Raw genomic sequence first — 19,937 nt, forward strand, 5'->3', positions numbered from 1 at the left:
TATAAGTATCTTGATGAGGATTTATGAACCTTATAGCCAAGATAAAAATGTTTACTTTTTTATTTGTAATTTTATATCCCATTTGGGATATTATATCCCAAATGGGCTATTATATCCCATTTGGGCGATTAGTCTCAACCTGTACAGTTCTGGTATTTCAATATGACTTAGCATGCAAAAAGACTACATAATTTACAGAATTCTATTTATTGGATTTTGATGATATGGTGTCGCTGTGGTTACTAGAAATTTCTGTGAAATACTTTAAATATGCTACTCTAAATAGTTTAATTCTGACTATGATATAATGTGGCATGCAAGTAGGCTACAGATACATATTTTTTTTCATTTTGATGAATGATGTTGCCATGGTAACTAAAATTGAAAATAATGTAAAAATTTATTCAAAGCTACTCCTACATGTACATTGTAGTCTTATTGCAACCTTGCCACAAAAAGAGACTTAATCAAGGATCATTATTCTGTTTGTTGCTATTGTGAAGTTTCAATTCCCAACTGCTACTTTTCTCTTCCTTTGTTATATAAGTACAAACCAGTAGAGCTACAGTCTCGACAGAGACTTCTGGTTTAATGTTAGCCTTCGTTTATACAGATAGACTTACTTTAAACTTGAAGGAAAGACTAACAGAAAATATATTTTTAAGGCTGATTTTAATGCAGATAAAGTATCACAGATTTATGAACAGAAGCAATTACAACATCTAACGACATACAGTGTTCTTAGGCATTTAAACAGAATAAAGCATCAGAATGGAAAATTCCAATGAAATAAGACCAAGTTATTATTTGAATAAAATATCAGTGTTAAAAGAACAGGATATGAAAAGAATTCGTATTCCTAATCAAATTGTAAAGACAGAAATTTGTTTACAAAAGCTAAAGATGATGAATCTGCTGATATTGATCAGAAAATAAAATGATGAAATATATTCTCTAAGTTAATTGTCACATGCTGATTTTTACAATGAATTATTTACAATTAAACATCCAAAGTCCTTGAGTAACACAAAGTTCTACTCCTGTACAAGATATCAAATGGATTCAAACTGACAATTTAAAGTTTCTCTGTACATGATAAATTTTAAGACATGAAATTATTTTCCATTTACATTGTTCTTCCAATAAGAAAAGTTTTTTGTAAGTTCATATTTAAACAAACACATATGTGCTGACACACAACAAAATGAAAACAAGTGACCATCTTTATTTATAGAATGGTAAAAACCATTCTTCTCTATGTCCATACAATGGGAAACCCCCATTTCTGATGTCGCTCTAACTGAATTCCCTGTTCCTGAGTACCATTGGAGCGATCAGTGTCCAGAGATACAGGACCACACACACCCAGGAGGACACGATCTTCACCCACACCGAGGGCATGTTGGCATTCAGTGTCTTGAAGTCAGAACTTGGGCTGTAAAAGAACATTTGTAGAGTTAATACAGTCTATACTACATGTACCATCTATTTACAGGTAATTCAGTTTGTTAATACATTAGAAGGTAGCCCCAACCCCAGTTAAGAAATCTCTGTCTGTTTATTTCATACATATATAAAAAAAAAACGCAAAACAAAGTCAAAAAAATATTTTTGGCCACTCCTGTACCTGTAGGCAAGTCCATTCATATTTGAGAGTGAAGATTGATACCAGTATATAAATTTGACCTTATCTATACATGTGCGCATGTCCATAGTCAGGCATTTGTAAGCATGTCCAGATTGAGACATACATTTGACCCATTCTATATGCCTGTTGGTAAATCCAGATTAAGACATACATTTCACCAAGCCTGTGTTTAACTGTCAGTCCAGCAGTCCAACATTTTATTCAGCTGTACTTGTTGGTCCATCAAGACTTGAGACATTATATTATGAACTTGGCCTTACTTGAGCTAGTTGATCTGCCAAGACTGAGACACAAACTTGACCTTCCCTGTTGATTAGTCCTGACTAAGACACAAACTTGGCCTAACCATACCGGTTGGCCAGTCCAGACTGAGATATAACCTTGACCTTACCTGTACCAGTTGGCCAGTCCAGACTGAGATATAACCTTGACCTTACCTGTACCAGTTGGCCAGTCCAGATTGAGATATAACCTTGACCTTACCTGTACCAGTTGGCCAGTCCAGACTGAGATATAACCTTGACCTTACCTGTACCAGTTGGCCAGTCCAGACTGAGATATAACCTTGACCTTACCTGTACCAGTTGGCCAGTCCAGACTGAGATATAACCTTGACCTTACCTGTACCACTTGGTCAGTCCAGACTGAGATATAACCTTGATCTTACCTGTACCAGTTGGCCAGTCCAGACTGAGATATAACCTTGACCTTACCTGTACCAGTTGGTGAGGGTCATCATCACGTAGAGTGATGCCAGAGCCAGCATGAAGTGGAAGAAAGAGTAGCTGTAGGCCACACCCTCCTCTTCATTGTCCCACACATGTTGTTTCCCCTTCTCCTCATCACCAGAGTCAGAGGCACCTGTAAACAAGTAAACAAAGCACCTGTAAACAGGTAAACAAGGCACCTACAGAACATGTAAACAAAGCACCTGTAAACAAGTAAACAAACATCTGGAAACAAGTACACATGTAAACAGTCATTAGCACTTCGTTCTTTTAACCTCTACATCGAAATACTGTAGAAGTACTTTTTTCCACAGGGTCATAATTTGCGGAATCTCAATTTCTGTTTAATCCGTGGGTAGAAAATTATGCAGATTTCTTAGACGGTCACTAAATGCTTTATATTTATATTAAGTACGCCTGGACAAATTTCCGCGGAAAATTTGTGACCGTGTACATAGCGTAGATTAATACCACATGGAAAAAAGTATTCTACAGTAGCTGACTGAAACAAAAAGTGTACTGCAGGATAGAAGCTTCATTATGACAGAAGAGTCCAGCTATAACATTAAAGCTGTTTCGCATTTTTCCTATCTGGTAGTTCTATCATTATCAGATCAATATACTTTAAGTTTTATGACAAGGGAATTAACGAATCATGGGTTTATGTGCTAGTTTTCCATAAATAACACACTAAATGAGAAACTACGTCAAAGACAAAGAAAGAGCCTACTATACGTGCTGACAGATATTCACAAAAAATGAAAGAAAAAAAATTTAAGACACAAAGACATAACAAAAAATACATGAATCTCTAAAAATTACACACCCCTTCCAATCAGACTTTGATAAATTAAATGTAATACAGTGTATACCATAATTTGAAAAGAAATTTAAGTTAACAGTACTGTGGTATTCAAAATCTAAATAGATGGGAGTCAATTCAGTAACTTTCTGGTTAAAATATTAGATGTCACGAAGCATACACTGCTTAAACACATGCTTAAATTATTCAAATTTAAATTTCAAATATTATAACAAATATTATAAACTTCAACATTAAAGTAAAGGTATTAAGATTAAAACTCAATATTTCAGTTGCTCTTGACCTGAGAATTATTTTATTATATATACATGTTACATTTATGTGAATTGAGAGAACTGACTGCATTTTATTATCAATGAAAATGGCTTTATTTTATTTATAAATTGAGCATATTTATCAACAGTGTCTGTTCTACTTCTTTCTAATTTAATGAAATATACTTCAAAGATCTTTCTTGCAACTTGATCCAGACCATTGTGTGATAATTTCTGACAATATTTTACAGAAATTCCTTGTCCACAGTGGTGATAAAAACAGGCAGCTGTTGCAGAATTATGTTCTTTTATGAGATTCAAAGGTATAAAATCTACTATACAGTGTTTCAATGAGAAACAAATCTCAAATTCTCGCCACAATACGAAACTGGAAGACCTCAAAATTTCTAAAATAAAAGGCAAGTAAGCACAAATTTTACTGAACATTTACTCTACGATTTATAAAGTGCAAGCACTTCCATGACCTGAAAGTAGCATTTTAAATATATATAACATATACAAGAAATGCTACAATTAATCAAATTTACCGCTTTCTGTTAAAATTGAAAGCTGCCTGTTTTTTTTTTTCAAATAGATTACAATTTAAGTATAGGGAATACACATTTTAATGCTTCGAGAGTAAGTACAAGTATATTTATGTGAAGTAAGGATATGTTCTCAACACTGACCAAACTCTTCTACTCACCTTTATAACTGTCCCCTGTCAATTCCAAATACCATATACAAACAATTATAGCATGCAATTCCTAATTTATTTATAATTATCTTGTAGTAATTCAGTATAAAAATTGCATTATTTATGGCATTTATGCATTGTGCATTGCTTGTACTTGTTTGTTGATTAATACTGTAAACCAACTTTTATTCCCATGTGAGAAATATTCGTGAGTTTAGCAACCTACTTTTATCCACGAATATTAATCACCGTGAACCAATAATTTTGATAAGAATTTGTAGGAAATATTTCCATGGTCGTGAAAACTAATTGTAACAGATTGATTTCAAACTAACGCATCGCGAATAAAAGATGACGCAAATAATAGTTGGTTCACAGTAAACCTGGGAATTGTATAACAAATCACTGGTACACTACCTCACTATGGGTAAAGTTTCATGTCATATAAAAACTGAACTTAAAACCTTCCAATATCTATTTTATTTCTAAACCATCCCTGTATTTTTTTTTAACAAAAGACTGTACAATTCTAACTTTGAATGTATATGCACAGGAAACATATTATACAGTGTACATGTAATACATGTCTCCAACATAGTTCTATATCAGGGTATCGTCATTCTTGCAAGTTAATGTATACATATAATGCATATTACTTTATTCTTTAAAACTGGAAAAAAAGAGTTAAAAGCAAGCAATGCTTTGCAGATGGAAAACATTCGTGTATATTTTTAGTGTAAAAATGCATTGTCAAATGTAACTGTGAAACACAAGGACAATTACAACATCCATAAGACAAGACTTTTATCTAAGACCTTATAAATGGAATGCATGCAATGCTTGCAATCTCTGAACCAAAAATTTACTCAAATTCAAATAATAATTTTGAGAAAGATCTAGTTTAGAATCAAAATGAAAATTTTAGCATGAACATCTTTCTTTTAGCATTACATTGTACATTCATACCATCAATAAGTCGAGCATCACCTAAAATTTAGACAAAATATCATTCAAGATATTTAAAAATGTCCCTATAATCTAAGCAAGAACTTGTTGAGAATGTTATCATTTCTACCTCAATAACTGGATTTAGAGTCTCTTAACATAAGATCAGGAATTTTATTTATGTTCATTTATGAAATTATATTTGCCCCATACCTGAATCAGCCTGTAGAACGGTTCTTTCGGACATTGTCAATTTTCCCACTTGGCTGTTGCTGGAGGTACGGATGCTGTAAAAGATAATTATCAATGAGTAACACAAACCTGTAAGATAATCAGAGGGGGTGATATTCCAAGGGAGAGAACTCTTTGGAGAATTAACTGACCTAGAGTAGAGCACGGCCAGAATCCACAACAACAGGCCCAGCAGACTCTGGTAGTCAAAGCTGTTCTTAACATAGTCCCCACTGTCTGAAGCTGTCAGGGTGCCATTTGTAAAACTCAGGTTAGGGTTGCAAGTTGTGTCTAAAATGTTTGAAAATGAAAACTTAATAATAGACAATTAAATAGCTATAGTACAAATCAATGCAGGTTGCATAAATCATCTAATAATACTTAGTAGTAATTCAAAAGAAAATAAATTATGAAATTTCTATATGCATGTTTACAGAAAAAAGAAACACACCAGGAAGTATATCCAGATACATATACATGTATTGTTACCACTAGAAAAACAATTGATGATTTGGAACTGTAAGTGAATCAGTTGATATAAAACATCATTGAAAGGAATTAATTTTATTTTGTTTGCATGATTTTTTTTTTATAACTTGTTATAGTCCTATGCTTGTGTGGGTGGGTGGGAGGGGGTTAGACTGTATACCTGGATTGTTTGACATGGCAGACCAGGTGAGGTACATTATGTACAGAGTAATGATTGAGGACTGCAGCAGGCCAGAACGAGGGTTCACTGAAAAAGATATTACCAGTAAATATTCATAAAGTTAAACATAAAGATGGAAATTCTTTTTAGTTGCTGAACTTTTATTTAAAGAAGTCTTTAAGATGAATAAATCTTCTAACCATCTTGGATTTTGGGTAAAATGGCTATGACAGAAATTGCGACAGCCAGGATCAGATTAAAACTGATGAAGAATTTGTGTAAACCACAGCTCTCAGCCTGTGAAGAAAAAATAACAAGCTCCATTACTGTGTACACTGAACTGACACATGGAATACCATGTGCTATGCATATCCTTAAAAAGTCAGAAGTATGAAGAGAAAATACTTCCTCTATGCACAAAAATAAGCCCTTGAACAGAATTGAATGACTTAAACAGTAACAAATTCCTGATTGAGTAATGCATTTGAAAATTCTGAGAGTTTAGTCAAACACTTTTTTTTTAACATAATGTATAAACCAAGGATTTTACCTCAGAACATATGTATACATGTATGTGTAAATACTATCTGGTTTAGTCCCTCATTTTATGATGTCCTTTTCCTTTCAATCATACAACTCTTTCTCTCTTGCATGTATGTTTATAGTGTTAACTATATACATGTACATATGTACAAATATGAGAATACACAGATTAAATATACTTACACTGCCATAGTAGACATAAAACAGGACAACTGCCACAATGGCCAGGGTATAAAACAGGAAGGTGAAGAACAACAAGCCTGTAAATCAAATATAGAACAGGTAATTAACACTCTCTGTAGGCAAACTTTTACATGTAATGACAAATTAATGAGCATTAGGTACATATCAGTTGACTTGTCCAATCATTTACAAATAAGTATGAAGTTAGTGTATAATTGGAAGATGTAGCAAGATTTCAGTTTCCTGAGGCCAGAACAATTTTTGCTGAAGTGAGTATCTCTGATTTTTCAGCATTACTCGACAATAGGGACAAAAGTTTAATTATAGAGAAGAAGTTTCTGCATTTATCAACCAAAGTTTTTAATTTATTTTTACTTTTCAATTACATACTTGTACTTTTGTATTATGACATAAAAATGGCAATTAGGATTGAAAGCATGCAAACAATGTTTTGAATGTTTTGAATTACATGTAAATATTTTCTAAAAGTAAGCATCTAAAATACAGCAAGGGTTCAGCTTACCAAAATAATAGCATTTAGCTTCTGTTTCCTCGTATTTCTCCACCCAGCTCTCTGCCCAGCCATGCGCGAAGTCGATCAGGAGAATCAGCTGGATGATGATGAAGAGGAAGGCTCCAATCAAACCAATGTACATCCAGGCTGTAATCAAACAACCAATCAGATCATTCCACAGATAAATAGCCTTAAATCAAACCAATGTACATCCAGGCTGTAATCAAGCAACCAATCAGATCATTCCACAGATAAACAACCTTAAATCAAACCAATGTACTTCCAGGCTGTCAATCAAACAACCAATCAGATCATTCCACAGATAAATAGCCTTAACACATCAGTGTATAGGTATAGTCTCTTGTAGAAAGGGCTTCTTACCATAATAAAACAGTATTAAGTGAAAATAATTCTAGAATTTCTTGTAAATGTCATAATTTTTATTTTACTATAATTTTAATGGAGTCTATTTTATTTGCAATATTTTTTGTAAATCACATATGTGTAACAATGTTTGGTAAATAATTCCGGATAGGCAATCTTCTTATATTTGGGTCCGGCTACTATTTGTATATTACGTAATTTCCGCCCAGCATCTTTGTACATCCTAACGTGAACGAAAGAACGATAAAGTTAAAACTTAGCGACTTGGTCAGGAGAACAAGGTAATTAGCAATTATGTATTCATATGCTCATAGTAACGTTTAACGTCCCTGATCTTGTTAGTTAATGTTTCTGATTTTACATATTTATAACGATTACTCTGTATGTAGAGCATTTTTGTACAAGCATGGCTAGTGTGGTTTTATACATGGCGCCATTTTGACCCACGTGTAGTGAAATTTTGATTGATAATTATTAGTCCCATAGCAGTTTGTATTTTATATATCATACCAATTTAATGATTAAATAGAACTGACTTATTATGTAAATTATCGGTTGTGAGATTATTTGTTGTGCACATGGAATTTTTGTGTCATGATTTACTTAGAGTTATTGCCCTTTGTACGGTAATGTAAGGCAAGGCGCCAAGTTTGTTTACATGTTTTAAGTGAAGTAGCAAAGTCATATTTTCTGATTGTCACTGGTAATATTTTATTGAGATTAAGTAATGAATTAAATTAAACGTATAGATGTTATTCATATTACATATTACTAGTCAATTAGCTGATATTATTGAATATTGAACTCTAGTCTACATGTGTATGTATACCAAAGGGTCATCTTAGTGCATGTTTGTGTACTTAATGTAATTTAGATTTTCTTGTTAATTATTACTGATAAATTTTGTATTTGTTTTACAGTTCTTACGTTGATGTATCGTTGATGTAACCATCCTGAACTAATAAAGACATCATCAGTATATATGAACGTTCCTTTTATGACCAAGCCACTAATAGTAAGAACTTGACTTCAGTCTCATCAAGATGTCAAAGGTTGATGACAAAACAACCCCGGATGGTACAACGCCTGATGTTACGGATACAGCTAATGGTACAACATCCAGCGAAAACTATGATACAACGATGAATAACGAAAACAACGAACCAGTGAATAATGAGACACAACAAACGACAAACAAAGACACTTTACTTGTGGGACAGAGGAAGTCTGAACAGGTACATAAACCCACCGACCGAATGTTAGATTACATGGACCAGGAGTCTAAGAGACGTGAAAAGAGGATTCAATTGTGCTTCGATCGATGGAAGTTCAAGGTCAGAGAGTGTAGACAAAATGTGAAAATAGAGTCCAGTGAAGAAGATCTTGGAAACATGTTAGACGAAATATTGAAGCTGGAAAGAGAGGTCATAGAGGCTTTTGAACATTTGCGTAATTCATGTAGTGCACCACACCAAAGTGTAGTTCGGAAAGTGGACGCTTGTGTTGCTATTTCTAAAGACATAACTCATCTCATCAATGAAAAAATCTCAGGATTTGAAGACACCATAGACAGTCGTAAAGGTTTAAAGCATAATGAGTATGCTAGGTCTGTGTTTAGTGACTTAAGTTGGTCTAGTGTCTCGGAGAGTGATTCGATAAAATCACAACTGTCCTCAAAGTTCGTGGATGCCCTCGCAGATGTAGCAACCAAAAGGGTAGAACTGGAGTCGATAAAGAAAGAAGAAGAACAGCAAACAAAGTTTGAAGCACTGCAAGAGCAACAACGAAAACTACTAGAAACTCAGCAGCGGGAAGTGAGAAAATTGCAAGCAGAGAAATCAGTTGCAATGGCAGAAGCAAGACTTAAGGCCTACTCGGATTTGATGCAGGGGGATGTGAACATTGCTGCAGCCACAAGCAGACGTCAAACTGAACATGACACTTCCTTTAGAAGACGTCCAACTGACCCCCCGGCTGTTACGACTATTGTTAGCCACCCTTCGATTACACCAGTCGTCACGTCTACTACTCGTCCTACCGTTACACACACTGGGAGGTCTACGTATACTCTATTCAACCCACCTACTAACAACGCTACAGTCAACTCGAACAGCACCACAAACGATGATTCTACAACAAGTATCTTAGCAAAGGTGTTTGCGGACTCAGTGAACCTTAATAGACTACCTATACCTGAGCCGTCAGTGTTCACAGGAGATCCACTTAGATTCGTAGAATGGAAGACAGCCTTTCATGCATTGATAGAACGTAAAGGCATTCCTGAGCAAGAGAGACTATTCTATTTGAAGAGATACGTGGCGGGTGAAGCACTACAGGCCATAGATGGATTCTTCTACAGTGGAAGCAGCTCTGCATATGAAAACGCCAGACAAGTCCTGCAGGACAGATACGGACACCCATTTGTTATGCAGAAGGCATTTAGGAAGAGACTAGAGAATTGGCCCAAAATCACAGAAGGGAATTCAAAGGCTCTCAGAGATTTTGGAGACTTCCTACTAGCCTGTCAAGATGCAACGCCTCAGGTTCCAAGCCTTAAAATTCTGGACGACTGCTCTGAAAATCAGAAACTATTAAGCAAACTTCCTAATTGGGCTGCACTGCGTTGGAATCGTCAAGTTCAAGAAACTATTGACTCTACTGGTGAATATCCATTATTCTCCAAGTTTGTGGACTTCGTCGTAAAGGAGGCTCGCATTGCTTGTAATCCAGTCTCGTCAATCTATGCGCTCAAGGACACTGACACTAAACCTTCAAGAGAGCACAAAAACTCGAGTTGCAAAGCAAATGTCCTCAACTCATCAGCACAATGCAACGGGAACTGACATGAGACCCAACTTATGTGATTATTGTGAGAAAGAAGGACATCCCTTGTTCAAGTGTGAGAAATTTATTAACTTGTCTATTGAGGATAAACGAGTGGTAGTGCGTAAGAAAAACCTGTGCTTTGGATGTCTACGCAAGGGCCACAGAAACAAGGACTGCAAGAAGAAGCATACGTGTGGTATCTGCAAGGGAAAACACCCAACCTGCATGCATGAAGATGAATCACCAACAAGAAAGCAACAATTAGAGGTCAAGGAAGCCAGTTCCTTTCGTGTGAGCAGAGGATATGGTCACAGCACTCCATGATCGTTCCGGTGTGGCTTTCTGTTCAGGAGAACCCCTCGCACGAGATATTGACATACCGGTATGCTCTCTTAGACACACAAAGTGACACTACCTTTGTGCTAGACGAAACGGCTGCTGCCTTGCATGTGAATAGACAACCAACACGTCTCAGCTTGTCTACCATGACCTCACAGCACACTATCATTAACAGTTTCCGTATACAGAACCTGAGAGTGAGAGGGTTCAAGTCTACGGAATTTGTGACAATAGACAATGCATATACAAGAGACTTCATTCCTGCGGATCGCTCACATATACCTGAAAGGAAAACTATAATGTGCTGGCCACACCTGAAGGAGCTTAGCAATGAACTACCACCTCTTCAGTCATGTGAAGTTGGACTCTTGATTGGATACAATTGTCCTCAAGCTCTTGTACCAAGAAGAACTCTAACAGGAAACGAGAACCAGCCATATGGCATCCAGACACTGCTTGGTTGGAGCGTGGTTGGATACACAGATCGCACAAACTCGGACGTTACTGTTGTTTGTCACAGAACTTCAGTGAAGGAGCTGCATAGCTGTACACCCAGGGATGTCATAAAAACTTTGGAGAAAGACTTTGCTCATGACAAGAATGAAGATATAAAGATATCTCAAGATGACATCGCCTTCCTTAACTTCATGAAAGAAAACATACAGCAGCATGAGGATAAGCATTTGGAAATGCCTCTACCATTCAAGGAGCGACCCTCCCTGCCCAACAACAAGTCACTTGCATTGATTCGCTTAGATCATCTGAAACGAAAACTTAAAAGAGACCAGACATATCAAGAACATTACAAGACTTTCATGAGAGAAGTATTGGAAAGAGGCGACGCCGAACCAGTATCGTCAGATGGTGTCAGTGGAAATACATGGTATATCCCACATCATGGTGTTTATCACCCGAGGAAACCTGGAAAGCTTAGAGTAGTTTTTGACTGTTCAGCAAGATTCAAAGAGGCTTCATTAAACGAATACCTACTGACTGGTCCGGATCTAACAAATGCTTTGACTGGGGTTCTATGCAGATTCAGACAACACCCTGTGGCTGTCATGTGTGATGTGGAGAAGATGTTCCACCAGTTTGTTGTACATGAAGCAGACCGAGACTTCTTACGACTCCTATGGTGGGAGGATGGAAACTTGGATGCAGAACCCAAGGAATATCGTATGAGAGTACACCTGTTTGGAGCGCCTTCCTCCCCAGGATGTGCTAATTATGGACTCAAGTTCTTAGCCAAAAGCCAAGAAGAGCAACTTCAAGCTGCATCATTCTTTATGCAGAATAATTTCTATGTGGATGACGGGCTCACCAGTGTTGAGACAGAAGAAGAAGCTATCAAGTTAATTCAAGATGCACAGATTCTGTGTGCCAATGGTGGATTGCGTCTACACAAATTTATTTCCAACAACAAGAACGTAATAAATTCTGTTGCTGAATCAGAGAGAGCGGCAGATGTTAAAGACTTAGACCTTTCACATGAACAATTACCTATGGAACAAGCACTTGGTATAAAGTGGAACATTGAAGAGGATGCATTTTGCTTCAAAGCTGTCGACCAGAATGCATCTCCTACTAGGCGCAGTATGCTATCCATTGTAGCATCAATATTCGACCCATTGGGATTTCTCTCCCCTTTCACACTGACTGGGAAACGAATACTGCAGGAGATGTGTCAAGGTAACATAGGATGGAATGACCCTCTACCCGCAGACAGACTACTTGAATGGGAAGCTTGGATCAAAGATCTACAGAACCTTGATCTCATCAAAGTCCCAAGATGCCTCATACCAAGTGATTTTGGCAAACCGAAAACCTTTGAGCTGCATCATTTCTCGGATGCAAGCACAAATGGCTATGGACAGTGTTCTTACCTTAGAGTTGTAAAGGGAACGAAGGTACATTGTGCTTTAGTTATCGCAAAGGCAAGAGTAGCACCTCTAAAGGTTGTAACGATACCTCGCTTGGAATTGACAGCTGCAGTATTGTCAGTGAAGGTCAGTTTATTTCTGAAGAGGGAGCTGAATCTACCTATCAACAGAGAATACTTTTGGACAGACTCTAAAGTGGTGCTTGGCTACATCAACAACGAGGCTCGCAGGTTCCACGTATTTGTTGCAAACCGTGTACAGATGATAAGAGATGCAACAAAACCTCATCAGTGGCTATACATTGAATCTGCCAGCAACCCAGCCGATCACGCCTCGCGTGGACTGCGTGCATCTGAAGTTAATGATTCTTCATGGTTGACCGGCCCTCCATTACTATGGCAGTCCATCATTGAAAGCAAAGGTGTTGAAACAGAGTTGCAACTTGGAGACCCTGAAGTAAGATCTGCAAGAACTCTATGCACCAAAACAAAGGCTCATTCTAGTATCCTTGACATTCTGTCTCGATTCTCATCTTGGACCAAAATGATATCCTTCATCGCCAGAATGCAGAGACTCGCCAATGGTGTCAAGGGAACCTATCCATCAAATCCGATTGAAAGACTTCAAGCAGAACAAACTATCATCAAACACGTTCAACATGAAACCTTTCAAGATGCTATCAGCGCTCTCGAGAAATCTGAAGGGCTACCAAAGTCTAACTCCCTGAAACCCCTAGAGCCTATTCTACAAGATGGGATACTTTGAGTCGGAGGCCGACTGAGGAAGGCAACCCTGTCTGATGCTTACAAGAACCCAATAATCTTACCCAGAAATGGTCATATCACGCACTTGATTCTTTCACATGCTCACAAGGAAACCTTTCATCAAGGAAGAGGAATTACCCTGAACAAGCTCCGGTCTCTTGGCTATTGGATTGTAGGAGGAAGTAAGACAGTAGCCAGCTACATATGTCAGTGCGTTATATGCAGGAAGTTGAGACGACCGACAGAGACACAGAGAATGGCAGACTTGCCCAAGGAGCGTATGGAACCATCTCCGCCTTTCACATATTGCGGTATGGACTGTTTCGGCCCATTTATTGTGAAACAGGGACGGAAGGAAATAAAACGATATGGGTTACTATTTACCTGCATGTGTTCTCGTGCTATCCACATTGAGATGTTAGATGACATGTCTACAGATGCGTTTATCAATGGTTTGCGCTGTTTTATCGCCATTAGAGGAACTGTGCGACAGTTGCGCTCGGACCAAGGAACCAATTTCATTGGAGCTAAGAATGAGTTTCAGAAAGCACTCAACAAGGAAAGAATATGTTCATTCTTGGCAGAGAAACACTGTGAATTCGTGTTTAACGCGCCCAGTGCTAGTCATACAGGAGGTGTATGGGAACGTCAAATAAGAACCGTCCGTAACATACTCAATGCCATACTATTACTTTGTCCTGGAAGACTAGATGATTCCTCACTGAGAACCGTATTCTATGAAGCGATGTCTATTGTAAACGGTCGCCCACTAACGGTTAGTGAGATAGACAACCCAGACTCACTGAAGCCGCTTACTCCGAACCACATCTTAACTGGGAAGACCACTTCTCCCCTTCCCCCTCCTGGAGAGTTCGTGAAGGAAGACATATATGTCCGTAAACGTTGGAGACGTGTACAGTACCTTATGGAACAATTTTGGTCCCGTTGGAGACATGAATACTTGGCTCAGATCACCTTACGACAGAAGTGGCATGGAGTTCGTCGGAACATCAAGGAAGGTGACATTGTTCTGGTGAAGGACGTTGACCTGCCACGCAACCAATGGCCTCTTGGTAGAGTTGTCGAAGCCAACCCAGATGATGATGGTCTTGTACGGAGAGTCAAGGTGAAAATGCAGTCTGGAGTTCTGGAGAGAACAGTTCATAAGCTTGTGCTACTCATTGCAAATTAATGTAACTGCTATGTTATAGTTGTATGTTGTATTCTAGACGATATGTAGATTGCAAGCTTAACACCTTTATTGATACTTTGAATGTCTAAAATCATGCTGATTTTGGTGGGAGTGTAAATGTCATAATTTTTATTTTACTATAATTTTAATGGAGTCTATTTTATTTGCAATATTTTTTGTAAATCACATATGTGTAACAATGTTTGGTAAATAATTCCGGATAGGCAATCTTCTTATATTTGGGTCCGGCTACTATTTGTATATTACGTAATTTCCGCCCAGCATCTTTGTACATCCTAACGTGAACGAAAGAACGATAAAGTTAAAACTTAGCGACTTGGTCAGGAGAACAAGGTAATTAGCAATTATGTATTCATATGCTCATAGTAACGTTTAACGTCCCTGACCTTGTTAGTTAATGTTTCTGATTTTACATATTTATAACGATTACTCTGTATGTAGAGCATTTTTGTACAAGCATGGCTAGTGTGGTTTTATACATGGCGCCATTTTGACCCATGTGTAGTGAAATTTTGATTGATAATTATTAGTCCCATAGCAGTTTGTATTTTATATATCATACCAATTTAATGATTAAATAGAACTGAATTATTATGTAAATTATCGGTTGTGAGATTATTTGTTGTGCACATGGAATTTTTGTGTCATGATTTACTTAGAGTTATTGCCCTTTGTACGGTAATGTAAGGCAAGGCGCCAAGTTTGTTTACATGTTTTAAGTGAAGTAGCAAAGTCATATTTTCTGATTGTCACTGGTAATATTTTATTGAGATTAAGTAATGAATTAAATTAAACGTATAGATGTTATTCATATTACATATTACTAGTCAATTAGCTGATATTATTGAATATTGAACTCTAGTCTACATGTGTATGTATACCAAAGGGTCATCTTAGTGCATGTTTGTGTACTTAATGTAATTTAGATTTTCTTGTTAATTATTACTGATAAATTTTGTATTTGTTTTACAGTTCTTACGTTGATGTATCGTTGATGTAACCATCCTGAACTAATAAAGACATCATCAGTATATATGAACGTTCCTTTTATGACCAAGCCACTAATATTTCTGTTTCAAATTATACTTCTATACTTATCATCTAATGATATAAACAAGTGTTTTCATTTTCCCCTCAAACATTAGCCAATGTTACCCCTCTGAATCTGTATAAAAGCATACCATGCATTTAATGGCAGTTCCTTTAAAGAATATGAAGATTTTTATCTAACAATACTATATAAGGCAATTCAAGAAGCAGAGTATAAAACATTTCTTAGCATCTTTTTAAAAATAAAATTTGTTAAAAGAAAAAAAAACATTTAAATGATGTGTTGTAAGATAAGTACTTACCAATACCAAATTCTCCTCTAGGAATGAAGAAAGCTCCAACACAGATAGCAATTAGAACGAGAATCTTAATGGCCCAAAAACTGAAATTAAATTTTACAATCATGTATATCAGCTGTATATCAGCATGTTTATTTGAAAAGAAGTATGAAAGAAAAAACTTCCAAGTGTACATCAAATTTTTATCTTCATCTCATCTACTACCTATGTACCTATCAGTAGATTAATTTAACTGTCCTTACTTTGTCACGGGGACTACAGATACGTACAATACAGAATAAGAAGAATCACAGTTGATTCTTACCCGTTTTGGACGCCAGATCTGGGGTCTTTAGACGACTTCACATTGATCATTATGAGGCAGAACAGGACAAAAAAGCCCGCCATGGCGAAGCAGATCCTGTATACGGAGAGGTACCCCACCACATCACTACAGTTCCGACCATCACTGTCAATCACTGTTACTCCTTGAACCTTGTAATCTTTACAAAGCGCTGGAATCTACAAAAATATTTTATGCTATATTAAGAATTCAGTATTACATACCCACATTTTGAGTCATCACAGTCAAGAGACCATGAAGAATGATCAGTGTGGAATTATGTTATTCTATGAAGTTTTAAATTATAAATCTGTCAGAAATAAAATGTACCTTCTCTAACTCGGTCTCTAGCCCAGGAATAAGGAAGAGACTGGCAATGACAGTGCCAGCAATCAACAGAAGAGAGTATGCGATCCTAGAGGCTGTAGAATTTTTACAGGATGGACAGGCAGCACAACAAAGACTGCATGCAGCACTGCCGCAACAACAGGCCAGCTACAATAGGAAATACGGATCTAACTAAATTCCTTCTATAACACAAGTATTTACTCTTCTTGAAACTAAGTTCTTATGGTACATTAGAAAAACTTCATTATTTGAGTGATGAACAGTGAAATATAGGCCTATCATTTCTTTATTGTGCATATAGCTACAGTGAACAAGGGACGGCTGCCGACTGGCTTCTTTCGGGAATATTTATCGTTTTTTTCCACTTTATAAAAGGCAAATACATTTGTCATATCTAATCAGTAATGTATTAATGGAGATAAAATTCCATAATCATGTTAGATTGTTGATATTATTTATAGAACACCTGTCAAAATCAAAATGAAAGACAAAACACGATACACACCGAGCCGATGATACAACCCATCTTCTTTCCCTTCTTTTTCTCCTTGATACTTCTTTAAAACCTTTCTAAATGTTGTGTTTATAAATATATCAGGTATTTATGATCATATGATAACAAAAGGTGATTAGTCAGAAAATGGTTCCTGTTTTGTTTACGAAATGGCGCATAAGAAACTCTAACATTTAGAACCGATATGGAAAGTTGTTACTTTCCCGGATTTTTTTCCAACAATCCAATACAGCAGGTTAAAAAATGTCCAATATACATGTAGTTTCATATTAGCTTTAAAATGTTGATACATTTACATGTCTTTTAACCCAAAAAAGAGAAGGGGAACGTATTTTTTTGTTATCTTTGTTGAAGAGCACACACAGAATGACTGATCGATTGATTGATTAAATAAATAAATAAATAAATAAATAAATAAATAAATAAATAAATAAATAAATAAATAAATAATGCTTTTTAAAAAATATACTGGGTCTTCAATCTTTTGAGTGATATATGGGGCTTTCTTAGATGATGATAATATTAGAATGTGATAATTAATCTGCATGTGTACCCACCCCTCCATCAAACCTACCTAATCCAGAAGACAATCTGGGGTCTTGTTTTTCACATAGGCACTCCACATCTTAATTCTTAAACAAGATGTGTTTGTGAGACACTATGCGCCCGGCGGCAACAAAGTTCGAGAAAGCTATTTTTAGCATGTAGGTCACAGTCAAGGCCACAAGGTCATTGACCTTGATGTCATTTGAAAAAGCTTAATTAGTGGAGTATGCACACCAAATATGAAGTCTCTATCTCTCAAAACTTATGGCGAAGGGTTATGTTGACAGCAGACAGACAAACAGTATAAAAACAGACAGACAGATAGACAGGACAAAAACAATATACGCCCTCGATCTATCGATCCGGGTGCATAAAAATAATAAATCTTCTATACTATAAACATAACAAGGCATGCCTTGTTATGTTTATAGTATCTATAGAAGATATATTATTTTTTAACAATTATGATGGATTGAATACCGGGTAGATATGATGTCTTCACTTCATACAGATTGAACTATAATACCCCTCTTTTAGAAAAAAAAATCTGATGGAGAGAACGATCATAAGCGTTTATGCCTGCTGTTCAATCCACTTCAATGAATAAATAGAAGACTCGTATTTTATAAACTAAAAGAATCTGATTCAATGTTAACATGCATATATACATATATATTTACTTGTTGATCACCCATGAACTTTATTCCCGAGCGAGAATTATTTCAGTTTAATTCAGGGCGGAGCGGGAGCGGAACAGGGTGGCGAACAATCGAGGTCGAGTGAAAAATCATTGCCAAAGGAAAACAAGCAAGTTCAAAGAAGGTGGTCCCCGATTTCGGTGTCTTCGTATTTTTATGGCATATTTTGTCAAATATGAACGCTCTAGCTATCATATGTCATTGATTCAAAAGAAATCACCACAGTTAAAATTTTCAAAATTAGGTCAAACATGAAGGTCAAAGCCAAGAGGTCAAAATTCATAGCATGTTCGAAAATATCGTGCACATCTTAGATACATGAAAGCCCCATTTCTTCTAATTTTTTTTTTAATTTACTTTAAAAATTATAACATTACTTTGAATTAGTCACAACTTTTGAAAGAGAAAAGATAGGACTTTCATAGCTAACTTGTATTTTACCAATGGCAAGATATTCCTAAATGAATTATGACTTTTGACCCTGTGACATTGACCTTGAAGTTAAAATTTCTTTGCAAGTTGCTATAACACTTACATTTTAAGCTTTATAACAATGTTATGATTTTATATAATAAAATAAATATTTGTAATATAAAAACAAACAAGCAAAAACGCTAAACATTAGCACACATTGCTTATGCCCTGTTCACACGGAGAGTTTAATTCGCAGTAAATTAATGCGAAGTAAACTAATGCGAATCAAACTAATGCGAATTAAACTCTCCGTGTGAACAGGGCATAAAATAGGCTGCTTTCAAAACTCATCTGCATGACATTTCTCTGGTAATTTTTCCTGGAACATAGGCTATATTTATATATAGTGAGACATCCAACGGCAGCTTGGCTAGATATTGATAAACCCCTTTTTTCTAGGAAGACTGGCAATATTTGTTGAGACAGGACACCAAAGAACTTTTGGGAAAATAAATCGAAGGGGAAAGTCTGGCTATGAGAAGGGGGGGGGGGCGGGGGGGGTCTTCCGTCTTGCAATGTCTTCCGGGAAAGTCTCACTTGTTAGCTAATCTTCCAGGAGAAAACTCTTTTTTTTCCTGGGAAGTCTCACTATATATACCGGATACCCTGGCTTTTGTGCTGGGGATCACAATATTCCGGGAGGGGGTCTCAATATGAGAGAATAAGACTCACTATACAGCACTTGTTATGGATGCCAAAGTATTACGTGGTATTGAGAGATATGATGGACACATCGTTCTTCGTTTCAGGGACATGGTCACTATCGCTGTGTTGCAGGGTTAACCTCCAAATCAGTGTACACAAAATTGCGGACAATAAACAACAAAAGTTTGGTTTTGACACCACTTTAAATTGAGACATTTTTCTTTTCAGATTAGACAAATGATCTATTTTCAGAGTAGAAATAGAGTTAAGCAGTAGCAATTTTGTCACCTGCACGTATAATTGTCTTTCAGATTTGTGATTATAAAACGGAGATAGTCTTTAGTTTCATATGAATTTTTATTGAGCCATTACATTCAAAATATAAGGATAGGAAAGGCCGTTAGGCGTTTGTCCAACTGC

The 19,937-nt window shown here is 36.4% G+C and overlaps 1 protein-coding gene across 2 annotated transcripts; it reads right to left on the reverse strand.

Moving 5' to 3' along the window:
* Window positions 1-655: 655 nt before the first annotated feature.
* LOC134235091 (serine incorporator 3-like) lies at window positions 656-17,318 on the reverse strand. Of its 2 annotated transcripts, XM_062717176.1 has the most exons (13): window positions 17,146-17,318; window positions 16,623-16,787; window positions 16,275-16,471; window positions 15,974-16,053; window positions 7,225-7,362; window positions 6,702-6,778; window positions 6,176-6,272; window positions 5,976-6,062; window positions 5,479-5,617; window positions 5,309-5,382; window positions 5,117-5,137; window positions 2,362-2,509; window positions 656-1,435 (listed from the first exon to the last, which is right to left on the reverse strand). In XM_062717176.1, exons 1-13 carry the CDS (start codon window positions 17,164-17,166, stop codon window positions 1,297-1,299), a joined length of 1,383 nt encoding a protein of 460 aa, XP_062573160.1. In that variant the 5' UTR covers window positions 17,167-17,318; the 3' UTR covers window positions 656-1,296. The 2 variants fall into 2 exon arrangements, with proteins under 2 accessions (XP_062573160.1, XP_062573161.1); XM_062717177.1 differs by lacking the exon at window positions 5,117-5,137.
* Window positions 17,319-19,937: the final 2,619 nt, after the last annotated feature.

The sequence above is a fragment of the Saccostrea cucullata genome, unplaced genomic scaffold (assembly GCF_032062105.1).
Source record: "Saccostrea cucullata isolate Sc308-1 unplaced genomic scaffold, CSIRO_AGI_Scuc_v1 ctg1201, whole genome shotgun sequence".
NCBI classification, from domain to species: domain Eukaryota; kingdom Metazoa; phylum Mollusca; class Bivalvia; order Ostreida; family Ostreidae; genus Saccostrea; species Saccostrea cuccullata.

Excerpts from the sequence above, each read along its gene's own strand:
- LOC134235091 (XM_062717176.1), bottom strand. The coding sequence starts at position 17,166 with ATGGGTTGTATCATCGGCTCG. Across the intron at positions 6,063-6,175 it reads TTTACCCAAAATCCAAGATG|TGAACCCTCGTTCTGGCCTG; the intron begins GTTAGAAGATTT and ends TATCTTTTTCAG. Across the intron at positions 5,383-5,478 it reads CTGGCCGTGCTCTACTCTAG|CATCCGTACCTCCAGCAACA; the intron begins GTCAGTTAATTC and ends TATCTTTTACAG.